Genomic DNA, 13,452 nt, shown 5'->3' with positions numbered 1-13,452 from the left:
GATGTTATTTAGGTTGCTCTTTTATACTTCTTAAGAATTGTGGCAAAATATACATAACATAAAACTTAGCATTTAAACCATTTGTAAGTACGCAGTTCAGTGGAATTAAGTACATTCACAATGTTGTGCAAACACCACCACCACCATCCCTCTCCAGACCTTTTTCATCTTCACAAACTGAAACTGTCCCCAAGAAACCCCAGCTCCCCACTGCGCCCTGACTCCTAACGCCCCAGCCCCTAAGGTCTGCCATTCTATTTCCTGTCTCTGTGAACCTATTCTAGTACCCCGTCCAAGTGAAATAATACAGTATTTGTCTTTTTATGTCAGACTTATCTCACACAGGATAATGTCTTTAAGGTTTATCCGTGTTGTAGCATGTGTCAGAAATGAAAATTTCTTTTTAAGGCTAAATATCCCATTGTATGTATATACTACATTTTGTTTATTCATCCATGGACATTTGGGTTGTTTTTACCTTTGGCTGTAGTGAATAATGCTGCTATGAACATTAGTGTACAAATACCTGTTAGAGTCCCTTCTTTCAGTTCTTTTGGGCACCTACACAGAAGCACAGTTGCTGTATCATATGGTAATTCTATGTGTAATTTTTTAGATCACTGTAATACGTTTTTAAATATTTATTTTTTCTTATGAAAGAAATATATTCAGAGTGATTAAAAGAAATGTAGAAAACAATGAAATGTATAGAGAAGGAAGTAAAAATCACCCACAATCCAATTTCTTTTTTTTTTTTTTTTAAAGATTTTATTTATTTATTCGACAGAGATTGAGACAGCCAGCGAGAGAGGGAACACAAGCAGGGGGAGTGGGAGAGGAAGAAGCAGGCTCCTAGCGGAGGAGCCTGATGTGGGGCTTGATCCTATAACGCCAGGATCACACCCTGAGCCGAAGGCAGAGCTTAACCGCTGTGCCACCCAGGCGCCCCAACACAATCCAATTTCTTATGAATGCCATTAACATTTAACATTCAGTACTTTTGATTGTCTTATTTAATGTACATAAACATATTTGCAAAATTAGGCTTGAAGACTATATACAAATTTCTCCCTTGATTTTTTAAACTCAGAATTGTACTATGAATATTTTCCTAAGTCATAGAACAGCCTATGAATATGCTTTTTAATAGCTGCTTAGTAGGTATGCATGTAATGTGTATCAAACATAGATGTCCGATAATAAGGAAGCGATGGGTTCATAGAGGGGAATATTTTCCAGTCACTCAAAATGATGTTTTCTAAGGCGATCTCATGATATTAGAAAATACTCACAAAATATAATGTTAGGTGAAAGTGCAGGAGACAAAGCCGTGTACATCCAGTTCAGTTTGCACAGCAGTTCTCGGACAGATGGGAGCTTAGCCTAAGAGCAAGGTAAACTATTAGATTTTAGTAGAGGAGTGACATATCAGATTTGCATTTTGAAATATCACTCTTGGTGCTAGCTTTAAAGCGGCAAAAGCAGATATGGGGATACTGTTTGGTTGGCAGTCCAGTCTGGGGTGATGGAGGCTTAGACGAAGATAGTAGTTGTAGACGTGATGAGAAATAGCAGCATTCCAGACCCAGCTTTGAGGTAGACAGTCTGTGTGCACGTGGTGTGCAAGGAAATGGAGCCGCCAAGGATGGTTCCTAAATGGTTTTTGTGACGGGATGAGGAGCCCTGATGGAGGGATAAAATTCAGGGGTATGGGGGATGAAAAACTCAGTTTGGAACATGTACGTTTGACATAGTGGAAAGATATTCCAGTGGAGGTGTCAAGGAGGCTGTTGAATTGAAATCCCAATGTTATAAATGTGGATATGCCCCAAAGGGCTAAGGGAAAAGTCCTCCAACATGCTGTAAGTTATGAGCAATTTTTATTGTCTTTATTATAGTATTTTATATTTTGTAAATTTTCTGTAATGATCATGTATTTTTATAATCAAATTTAAGTGTTGCTAGAATACGGTCTCTTGGAATTATTTATAGTAGTATAAAAATTGGAAACAACTTATATGTATAACAGTTATAGAAGATGGGTAAAAAATAAGTAGAATGATCTTGAAAACCCTGTAGTCACCTTTTAAAAAAGGGGTTTCAGTGTTATTCAAAAAGGAAAAGTCTGTTTAAAAATAAATGAAAATTTTAAAAGTGAAGTCTGCCGTACTGACTTGAGACTAGGTGAATCTAGAATCTATTGTAAACTATAATATAAATCTATAGGCTTGCATTATTAATAATTAATTATTTTATCCTCAGTTCATACATGATAGAATGGTAGCCTATTTGTCACCAAATATGTAGTTTGACATACCAGCTTTTAGTGTGGACATTTGAAAATATATTAAATCTTTGTAGTTTATCAGACTCCTTTTCATTAAGGACCTTACAATCACTAGTCATGAATTTATCATGAATTAAATTGGGTTTTTTTGAGATGATTATTTTTCTAAGGGAAATATTCACTGCTCTGGTATTTATTTTGTTTGCAGATAAAAGTGCTTAATTACATCTCCTACCTGCATTATTTGAAAGGATTAGAGTTGCCATAAATCTTGTCAGTAATGTTAAAATTATCTTAACTTGAAGAGATGCTTCAAATCTTGTGCAAAATGAAGCCTGTTTGCTTAGCACTCCATCCCAGCATTCTAAATGAATTAACTTTGTAAAAAAGAAAAAGACCACTTCCTCCCAAAGGCCACTGAGAATTTATATTTTCCTTTTTTCACTTTTAAATTCACAGATTAGAAGACAATTTGTAGTACTTTAGTGTACAAGTAGAATCACTCTATCTCAACATTTTAAAAAACTTAAAAGGCAACACTGCTACTTTGGATCGACAGAAATTTACGTTGTAGTCTTCAGCTACAGGCTAATCATATGTTAATAATACAGCATAAACCAAAGGCCTTTTTTTGGTAATAAAACTCAGAGTAAATATAATACAAACGAGATTGTAGCTTCAGGCAAAGTAAAATCAAGCACAATTATAATTTCTAGAAATCAACAGTATGGTTATCTTCTATAAGCATATCCCTGTACCATTAATGAAGCATTTCCTTGTGCTTTACAATTGCACCTGAGCTGAATTTACCAAAGTAAAATTTAACAGAGAAATGGTCATTCCTTTAGTTGGCTCCCAAACACACTCACACACCTAGAAGATGGGCAAGACATGATTTAACAGCAATGCTTTCACAAGCAACCGGGGGGATCTTAATTGACTATTAGCTCAGAATTGGGAAAATTTTTACTTAGAATACAGAACTTCCTAATGACTTAAACCCATTACAAATAGGACAGACTACATCTGGGGAAGGTATTGAGTTCCTGTCCCTGGAGATTTGTAAGAAGGGCCAGACATCTGCCTGCTAGGGATTTTGTAAAGTTGGACCACAAACTTCCTAAGGGTGTTTCCAACTCTGAATATGCCAGTTAGGTTATTTCTCCTACAAAGTGATGTATGAAGTATTTCTGTTACACGAAATGGTTTACTTAACTGGTATTATCCTTCTTGCCACTTTTTGAGGTACACTCGACATACAGAAAAGTGAACATATCACAAATGTACATAGCTTGATGAATTTTCCAACTGGAACCAGTCCCTAGCGGGAAACATTACTAGCCCTGAAGCTCCGCCCTGGTACTCACTGCGTCATCACTTCCCCCACTCCTGAGTAGTCAGTGCTCACTCTGTAGAAGCTTGGAGGCTTGGTGCTGAGTTGCTGGGCTTTGTACTTTATATACCTGGAATCATTCTCTTTTGCATCTGGCTTCTTCCTTTTAAAGTGATGTTTGGAAGATTCATTCATGTCGTTGCAGGCAGAGCATTTATTTCCTTGCCATAAAGTGTTTCATTATGAGACTATATCAAAATTTACTTTTCGTAATGGCATTGGGGTAGTTTCCAGCTTGGGGCTTTTGCAAATAGTGTTGTTGAGAATATTCTAGTATATGTCTTTCCATGGACATCATACACATTTCTGTTGAGGATAGGTAGCTAGGGTAGAATTGCTTTGCCACAGAATGTACACATGCTCAACTTAATACGGCCAAACAGGTGGCCAAAATGTCTGTCTTCAGGCCCAATTTTAATAGGGTCCTGTTGTATGAGAAATATTGGTTTTTCCGAAATTCCATAAGCCTTATAAAAAAAAAAATCTTACTTGAGGTACTTGATAACTTTCTATTTTATATTATATTTTCACATATTTTATCTCCCTTTCTAGGTTATAAACTCCTTGAAGGCATTGTTTAATTCATCTTTACATTTCCCAAAGTACTTTGCATAACGTAGACTCCAAATTTAATATTTTTATGTGAATGGATGAGGAAATGAGGAAAAATTATATGTAGTGTTAATTTCAAGGATGTTTATAAATTGCAAAAATGAAAATAGCATACCAGATAAACTAAAGGGATGATCTTAAAGTGAACAGAATAAATTTATTAATAGTAGCTCATAGATTTTCCTGGAGTCTATAAAATTTTATATGTGATTATATGGGAGAATATGAAGTTGAATTGTGTATTTTTAACTATTAGACTTAAATCCTGGTGTTAGCTCTCACATGGAAGCTTGTGAATATTGTGAAACAGGGAACTAAATTTGTTAGCCATGAACTTGCAGGTGAATGAAAGGGTGTGGTGAGGAAGTGTGAGAGGGCGGTCGTGCCGTGGAGCAGTCGTGAAGGCTCTGAACTCCAGGCTGGGTCACAGCTTTGTCCCTTCCCCCCGGTTCTTCTGTGACTGGCAAGAAGTAATGATTTCACTCTATCGTGGGGAAGGCCAGGAGGAGTTTTCTGAGCCAATGGAATTTTAGTGGCTTTTTAATTTAGCGTTACTACTGTTTTAAACTGCTAAGTTGGGATATTAGGGATTTATGTGTGTTTTCTCCTTAATGCTTTTCTCCACATTCCAGATTTCATTCAGTAAATGCATATTACTTTTAAAATCAGAAAATGTTTTTTAAAATAATTTATGTTGCTCAAGTTGCTACCTTGATTATTTTTTATTTCAGTCTTGGCCTACCTATGAGGATATCTATAAAAAAGTGATCGAAATTGCCAAATTCTTAGATTTGCCACGTTTTCCAGATATAACTGAAGACTCGTATCTTCATCCAAACATCTTGTGTATGAAATACTTGATGGAAGTCAATCTTCCTGGTAAGTGTGGTATATGTGGTGAGGGAGCTTTTATAGAATTGTAAAATTACAATGAACAAAGTATAGAATTCCTCTCAAATCACAGACAATTAGAGCCACCTGACAGGGGCCATCATAACATGAAGCTTAATTTCAGAATCCTTTCTTAAAATATTCCAGACTATTTAAAAAGGTTAAAAGGACATTGTTCAGAAATAAAGAATTCTGTTTTGATGTGAGGGATATGCTTGGTTTTTACAGTAAGTTTGCTAAGTGCAATTAAAGTAACAAAGGTTTCAATATGTGTTAATGAGCTGGATGCCCCCCCTTCTGAAAAAAAAGCAGCGTTTCACCATTTGTAGGATCACAGTGAACTCTTTAAGGCAATGAAAGACAGAATGTGAAGACAGCCTCCCTAGACCTTCACAATATACCAAGATGCAGGCAATGGAATCTGCCAATGGAACCCATTCCTGAATTTCTTGCAAAACGAGTAATGTGAGAAATTCAGGACTTACATTCGTAAGAGAAAATACAAACATGGTGTGGTTAGCCTGTTGCTTAAGCAATATAAAAAATGCGATTGGATATATTTTTAATAGGGGAGGAAAATGCATATGTTAATGCAGAAAGCAATATACAGAACTGTGTATGTATAGTGTAATTCCAATGGTAAAAATAAATATAAATATGTAGTAATACACACACACACACACACACACACACACACACACACAAATGTAATAGTAGGTAATAGAAGGAACACAAGGGATTCCCAAAATGGAACTGACACAGGCTGGCTCATGGCAAGCATCTGGTTCTGTGCTTGCTGTTGGATGGAGAAGGGGAATAGAGTCCATCGGACATGGCGACTGAATGCATGTAGGAAATGCCGCTTAATTCAGTACAATTTATTATGCTTTTATAAATACTAGCTGTTCACTTAAAATTAATTAAAATAGAATATTGTACATCTTGGGTACTTAGATTAGTGGGTAAAGAAATTTGCTTAGTAGTTTAGAGTTTTCAGAGTATATTCACTTATCTAATTTAATCTCAGTTGATCCTCCCACAACCCGTTTTACAAGTGAAGAAACTGAGGTTAGGTGACTAACACAGAGTCACAAAGCTAATGATTGGAAACCTAAATATATAGACCCTAGCTAGGCTTTCTGGTTCCAAGTGCCCCATTATTCAGCCTTGAATAATAGATGGAGGCTAAGCCGACCATATAATTTCTTTGGGAAAGCAGTACATCAGATTTAATATACACGAAGCCTCTAGTGTGCTAGCCAGGGTGCCAGCCAGCAAGTTAGTGTACGTTCCTAGAGAAGGTCTTTTGGTCTCGCTTTTGGTCTCGCGGGGATTTTGTTTCCAGCAAGTGCAAATTGCTGTAGAAACACAGTGTTTAGATACCAGAATGTGTCCTATACATAGCAGATATTTTAGGAAATCCAAATAGGAAAAGAGAGGCCTTGCCAGGATTCTACCATTAGTGTTTCTATACAGATACCATTTTTGGTTAATTTTATTCATAAAATGAGTGTCTCAGTTCTAGCATCGTACCATGTTTTAAGATGATAAAGCTTATCTTAGAGAGGTACACATTAGTATGGTCTAGTGAGGCAGAGAATTTAATTCACATTTTGCTGTTTTTTACTTCAACAGATGAAATGAATGATTTAACCTGCCAAGTGGTAAAAATGACTGGAATAGGAGAAGTGGATTTTCTGACGTTCGATCCCATAGCTAAAATGGCAAAAACTGTTAAATATGATGTACAAGCTGTCGCTGTCATTGTAGTAGTATTGAAACTGCTCTTTTTATTGGATGACAATTTAGAATGGTAAGTGTATGTCAGTTTTATGAGGAAAAAATTATACTGTTTTTACCTAATTATTTGGAGTAAAGGAATCCTTATATTATCTCAAGAGCAAATAGAGCCTCTCAGTTGTAGAACACTGACTAGTAGCAGCAATTACTTCTTACATGAATTTTGACTCAGCTAGTTGTCAGAGAGTTAATTCTACCTTAGTAAGTTGTTTGTCTCATGTTGTATTCCTAAGTAGGTACACATGTTCTCATTGCGTCACTGCTTCCCGACTTTAAATCGTCATACACAAATCCTAAAGAATCTTGTAGCAGTTTATCTGTATGCCTTTAGGCTTCAGGCTCTATGTGACTTCAAAGATTATTTTGGAAGGTAAATGAAACTTGAAGCATCACTTCTCCCAAATGCCAATAAACAATGGCAGCGTGTATAGTGATTGCTTCTCCATTAAAAGCTAGCATCGGTTTCAAGTACTGTTCTATACTTTCAGAAGAATTCAAAATTTAGCTGTCTTCAAATAAGTGACTTCCAAATAAATGGACTTGCTTTTTGGTTTTTCCAGGACTTTGTCTAATATTGCTGAGAAATATAATGAAAAGAACAAAGAAGGTACTTAATTTTTTATCATTCAAATTCAACGTGATTGTAAGTAATGGATTAAAAGATGCAATAAATGTAAGGAAGACTTTGAAAAATATACAAGTACACATATACAAACACTTGTGTACAAATCGTGCCTTATACCAGAATTATTTCTTCATATAATTATCTAATTCTGCATCTGGGCTGCTAAACTTCAGTGATTTCCTCTGATGTGTAAAGACAGCCTGCTTTGTTATTCCCGGCTTCTCCTCCCTAGCCGTGCTGGAGTGTGAACGCCCTGGCAGTTCCGTGACTGTACCACCTGTTGTGATGCCTCAGCCTTTGCTCACGCTGGTTCTTCTACCTGAAATGTTTTCCTTCTTACCCCCCAACTCCCTCAATCCCTGACAAATCTGCCTTTATTCTTCAAGATTCTACCTTCTCTTCATACCCATTCCCGACCCTGCCACTTCCCAAATCAGAACGAATCACTCCTGCCACAGCCGCTCCTATCCAAACATCTGTTAGGGATTTAGCACGCTGAATTAGACCTGGTGGACTACGTGTGTCTGTCCCGTTACATTGCTAGTGTCTATAAAGTGCTAAGAATAGGTGACATAGAATAAAAGCACAACATAAATGATAGATTGATAAGGTAGATTGTGAGCTTCTAGAGGGAGGAACCATATCTTTCTTTCTTTTTTTATTTTTTAATGGATCTTTAGTGCCTGACGTAGTGTCTGGCCTAAGAACAATTCAGTGAAGTTGGGTAGGTATATGAGATCTTAAATTCAATTCCAGTTTCTTAGGTCCTTCATTAGGATTTATGATCATTGGTTTTTTTTTTTTTTAAATCAGATTTATGTTCATTGGTTTTTTTTTTTAAATCAGCTTTATAATTGACACATAAAAATGTAAGATATTTAAAGTGCATATTGCGATCATTTGATATATGTGTACACTGTGAAAGGATTCTCTCATCTGGTTATACATTTATCACCTCATATTTTAATCGTGTGTGTGTGTGTGTGTGTGTGAACAGTTAAGTCCTATTCGCTTAGCAAACTTCCTTGATATAATACAGTGTGATCAACTACAGTTACCATGTTTTACGTGAGATTCTCAGACCTTAACTTTGTACGCTTTTACCAGCCTCTCCCTGTCTCTTCCCTCTCAGCCCCTGGGAACTACTTTTCTACTCTGTTAGAGTAGAAACTACTGTTTCTAAGAGTTTGACTCCCCCCTCCCCCAAGATTTCACATACATGTTCATTAGTTTTAAGAGCCTGGATTTAATGGTAGAAATCAATTTGTGAGTTCTTTCCAGAATATATCCAAAATACTTCTTTCTACACATTGCTTTATGTCAGCCTCTACACAGTGGGAAAGGTTGAACAAGGTGTCTTCTAATGTCTCTTCTGATGCTCCCTCTGTCTCAAAAAAGGGCCACAATACAGATAGGAACTCAGTGACGGATTGCTAGGAGTCGTGTTAAAGTATGGAGACAGTGGGGCTCCTGAGTGGCACAGCGGTTAAGCGTCTGCCTTCAGCTCAGGGCGTGATCCCGGCGTTGTGGGATCGAGCCCCACATCAGGCTCTTACGCTATGAGCCTGCTTCTTCCTCTCCCACTCCCCCTGCTTGTGTTCCCTCTCTCGCTGGCTGTTTCTATCTCTGTCGAATAAATAAATAAAATCTTTAAAAAAAAATTAAAAAAAAAAGAAGTATGGAGACAGTGACTCCATAATTCCCACAATGTTGACTCCATAATGTTTAGTTGTACCAATGAATGAAGACTCCAATGACTAATGTATATGGTTATAATGTGACTTATTTGGTTACTAATCATGGATTTCATTTCTTTCAGATAAGCCATGGTTTGACTTCAGAAAATGGTACCAAGTTATGAAGAAATCTATTGATGAGAAGAAACAAAAATGGGAGGAAGCCAGGGCAAAGTATGTTATCTCTTCTGGTTTTAGGTTTATCTGCTTGATTTCCAAGTCTGTTACCTTATATTTGAAAGCTGAAGTTTCAGCAGTTAGAATCCTTAGCATTATGACATTTTTTCTAGAAGTATGTTCTAATCGACTTTTTTTTTTTTTGGAATTACTATTAACCAAATCCCAGATTTTATTTGGATTTCACCAGTGTTTTCATTAATGTCCTCTTTCCAATCCAGGATTCAATCCAGAGTACCATATTGTATTTAGTTATTAATTTTTTTATAATTTGCATGAGTCACACCTACATTTCTAATATTCCTCCTCCTCATTTCTCAAAGTTGATCATTTCCCGTCTGCTTTCTGGTAGCTTACCAGGAGCATAGCTGTCGAGACAGACAGTGCTGGGTTTGAATCCTGATTGTATTGTGGACTAGTTGTGTAACCATGGGCAAGTTACTTGATTTCTTAGCCTCGGCACACTGAAATTTAGTTTGCTCATAAATTCTCATAGACTCTATATCTTACATAACATAGAGTATATTTCTATTGATCTCTGATTTGAACAGTTTTGTATTTATTCTTAGAACTTTGAGTCTTTGCAAGACTTTGAAGAAAAAGTTAATGTCTCTGTATTTTATGTAAATTTATAATAATAGTTGATCAACTAATTTTGTATACTTTGAGAAAAATCAAGGCTCCTCAAATTAGTTAAAATAATTCATTCAGTTCCAGGTTCTTCATCAATGAAATAGGGATAATAATGCCTGCTTTGTGCTCTAAGAACTGAATTTCAGTTTTCACAGGTAGAACTGGATTATTTTTCCTCTACATTTACGAGAGCTTTTAAATAGAGAAACAGACTTACGGGGATGAATAAAGCACTGTGGGGAAGAGGATCCTTGCCAGAAAGGGGAGAGGTGTAGTAGTTTCTCACTATTCAGGTTTGATACACAATGATGAAAGAAAAGAGGTGGGGTGTGGACTTATTCTGACAGCCTGTGGGTACCCAGGAAACTGGGTCCTTCCTCTTCCTTGTCCGAGAAGGAGTGTCTCTTTGGTCATTGGATCTCAGTGGTTACAAGAGTATCAGGAAGAACAGAAGTTCATTCTGTTGTCTTGGGTTATCTTTGGAGTACCAGCCATTGGGCCTTCCTTTTTATGGTGCCGGCACGGGTTGTCCTGACTGATACTGAAAGGCTTGGTATTCAAGGACCATGCCACTCAGGCATCTCAGTGGCAACTAGGAATTCATTAGCTCAAGCCAGGCACCAGCTTACACTGCAGACATAACTATTAGAGCCCAAATTGATATTTTAGCGCTCAGTTACACATCTTAGACTGACTGACTTTTAGGTACTTTAGGGCAGAATTTAATGACCAAAGAGAGTATGTCTATTTCCAAAATGGCATCTTCCAGAGAGAGACCAGGGCTCAGGGAAGAAATTGTCCAGGGGATACATTACCAAGATCCTTCTTTTTTATTTTTATTTTTTTTTATTTTCATGATGTTTGGTTTTATTTTGTAAGATGAAGATGTAATATTTTATTTTATTTTTTTAATGGTTTTTTATTATGTTAGTCACCATGCAGTACATCCCTGGTTTCCGATGTAAAGTTCAATGATTCATTAGTTGCATATAACACCCAGTGCACCATGCAATACGTGCCCTCCTTACTACCCATCACCAGCCTATCCCATTCCCCCATCCCCCTTCCCTCTGAAGCCCTCAGTTTGTTTCTCAGAGTCCATAGTCTCTCATGCTTCATTCCCCCTTCTGATTACCCCCCCTTTCTTTATCCCTTTCTTCTACCGATCTTCCTAGTTCTTATGTTCCATAGATGAGAGAAACCATATGATAATTGTCTTTCTCTGCTTGACTTATTTCACTTAGCATTATCTCCTCCAGTGCCGTCCATGGTGCAGCAAATGTTGAGAAATCATTTTTTTTGATAGCTGAGTAATATTCCATTGTATATATGGACCACAACTTCTTAATCCATTCATCTGTTGAAGGGCATCTCGGCTCCTTCCACGATTTAGCTATTGTGGACAAAGCTGCTATGAACATTGGGGTGCATATGGCCCTTCTCTTCACTACATCTGTATCTTTGGGGTAAATACCCAGTAGTGCAATGGCTGGATCATAGGGTAGCTCAATTTTTAACTTTTTAAGGGACCTCCACACTGTTTTCCAGAGTGGCTGTACCAACTTGCATTCCCACCAACAATGTAGGAGGGATCCCCTTTCTCCACATCCTCTCCAACAATTGTTGTTTCTTGCCTTGTCAATTTTTGCCATTCTAACTGGCGTAACGTGGTATCTTAGTGTGGTTTTGATTTGAATTTCCCTGATGGCTGATGATTTTGAACCTTTTTTCATGTGTCTGTTAGCCATTTGTATGTCTTCATTGGAAAAGTGTCTGTTCATATCTTCTGCCCATTTTATGATTTGTTTATTTGTTTCTCGCGTATTGAGTTTGAGAAGTTCTTTGTAGATCTTGGATACCAGTCTTTTATCTGTAGTATCATTTGCAAATATATTCTCCCATTCCATGGGCTGCCTCTTAGTTTTTTTGACTGTTTCCTTGGCTGTGCAGAAGCTTTTATCTTGATGAAGTCCCACAAGTTCATTTTATCTTTTGTTTCTCTTGCCTTTGGAGATGTGTCAAGATCCTTCTGTATGGAGTAGATGCTTTGAGCTGAGTGAAATGCGTGAAATACCATGTGTAAATCACTACTGACTAGTGCTTGCGCACAGAGCCCCTGTGTGTGTGGTCTGTTACCTGTCTGTTTCACTTTACCCCACCCCCACTGTTGACATAAATTTGTAATTTTTTCTCCTGTTATTCTGAACATCATTTTCCATGTTGTTAGATGAAAGTTATTAAAGCATTTTCTGTAGCTAAGTGTGGGTCCCTCTGTATGAGATTATGAAAAACATTAATAAACAGTAGTTGGAAACGTAATAACAGCTTAAGAGGCTGCTTTGATGATTTCCAGTTGTCATGGAAGATGCTGGGAGGAACATGGAAGAAAATTTAACAGCATGTGCAGAAAATCTTTTTAGCCTTTAGTATAATAAAATTTTGGGTTAGGCAAAATTTTGTAGATATGATACCAAAAGTATGATCTGTAAAAGAAAAAAAAGTTATAAATCGGACTTCATCAGAAGAAAGAATATCTGCTCTTCAAAAGACACTGTTAAGGGGCAACCGGGTGGCTCCATCGTTAAGCGTCTGCCTTCAGCCCCAGGGCATTGGGATCGAGAGCCCCGTGTTGGGCTCCCTCCTCTGCTGGGAGCCTGCTTCTTCCTCTCCCACTCCCCCTGCTTGTGTTCCCTCTCTTGCTGGCTGTGTCTCCCTCTGTCGAATAAATAAATAAAATCTTTAAAAGGGGCGCCTGGGTGGCACAGCGGTTGAGCGTCTGCCTTTGGCTCAGGGCGTGATCCCGGCGTTAGGGGATCGAGCCCCACGTCGGGCTCCTCCGCTATGAGCCTGCTTCTTCCTCTCCCACTCCCCCTGCTTGTGTTCCCTCTCTCGCTGGCTGTCTCTATCTCTGTCAAATAAATAAATAAAATCTTTAAAAAAAAAAAAAAAAAAACACTGTGAAGAGAATGAGAAGCCATACAGTGGGAGAAAATATGTGTACAACACATATCTGATAAAAGATTTGTATCCAGAATATATAAAGAATTCTCATACAATAAAAGCACAGACAAAAACCCAATTTTTTAAATGGACAAGATTTGAACAATACCTCACTAAAGAAGATGTGTGAAATGATGCTGAACACCATTAGTCAATAGGGAAATGCAGACTAAGACCACGATGAGATATCATTATACACTAGTTAGAATGGCCAAAAACAAAGCAAAATGAACAAAAAGTGACCATACCTAGTGTGGGGATTTAAAATGGTGCAGACATTTTGGAAATTTGACAGTTT

At 37.4% G+C, this 13,452-nt stretch overlaps 1 protein-coding gene across 6 annotated transcripts in view; it reads left to right on the top strand.

Moving 5' to 3' along the window:
• TAF1B (TATA-box binding protein associated factor, RNA polymerase I subunit B) overlaps positions 1–13,452 on the top strand; it is a 68,548-nt gene that overhangs the window by 47,012 nt on the left and 8,084 nt on the right. For 5 of the 6 annotated variants that reach the window (XM_057309139.1, XM_026518668.4, XM_044390272.3 and 2 more), the window contains 4 exons: positions 5,024–5,171; positions 6,819–6,996; positions 7,544–7,590; positions 9,428–9,518. In XM_057309139.1, coding sequence (XP_057165122.1) covers positions 5,024–5,171; positions 6,819–6,996; positions 7,544–7,590; positions 9,428–9,518 — 464 coding nt within the window. Of the gene's footprint in view, positions 1–5,023; positions 5,172–6,818; positions 6,997–7,543; positions 7,591–9,427; positions 9,519–13,452 lie in introns of those variants that run through there. The other variant, XM_057309141.1, reaches the window with a different exon arrangement.

The sequence above is a fragment of the Ursus arctos genome, unplaced genomic scaffold (genome assembly GCF_023065955.2).
Source record: "Ursus arctos isolate Adak ecotype North America unplaced genomic scaffold, UrsArc2.0 scaffold_8, whole genome shotgun sequence".
NCBI lineage: Eukaryota > Metazoa > Chordata > Mammalia > Carnivora > Ursidae > Ursus > Ursus arctos.
This window is presented reverse-complemented; position numbering and strand designations above follow the sequence as displayed.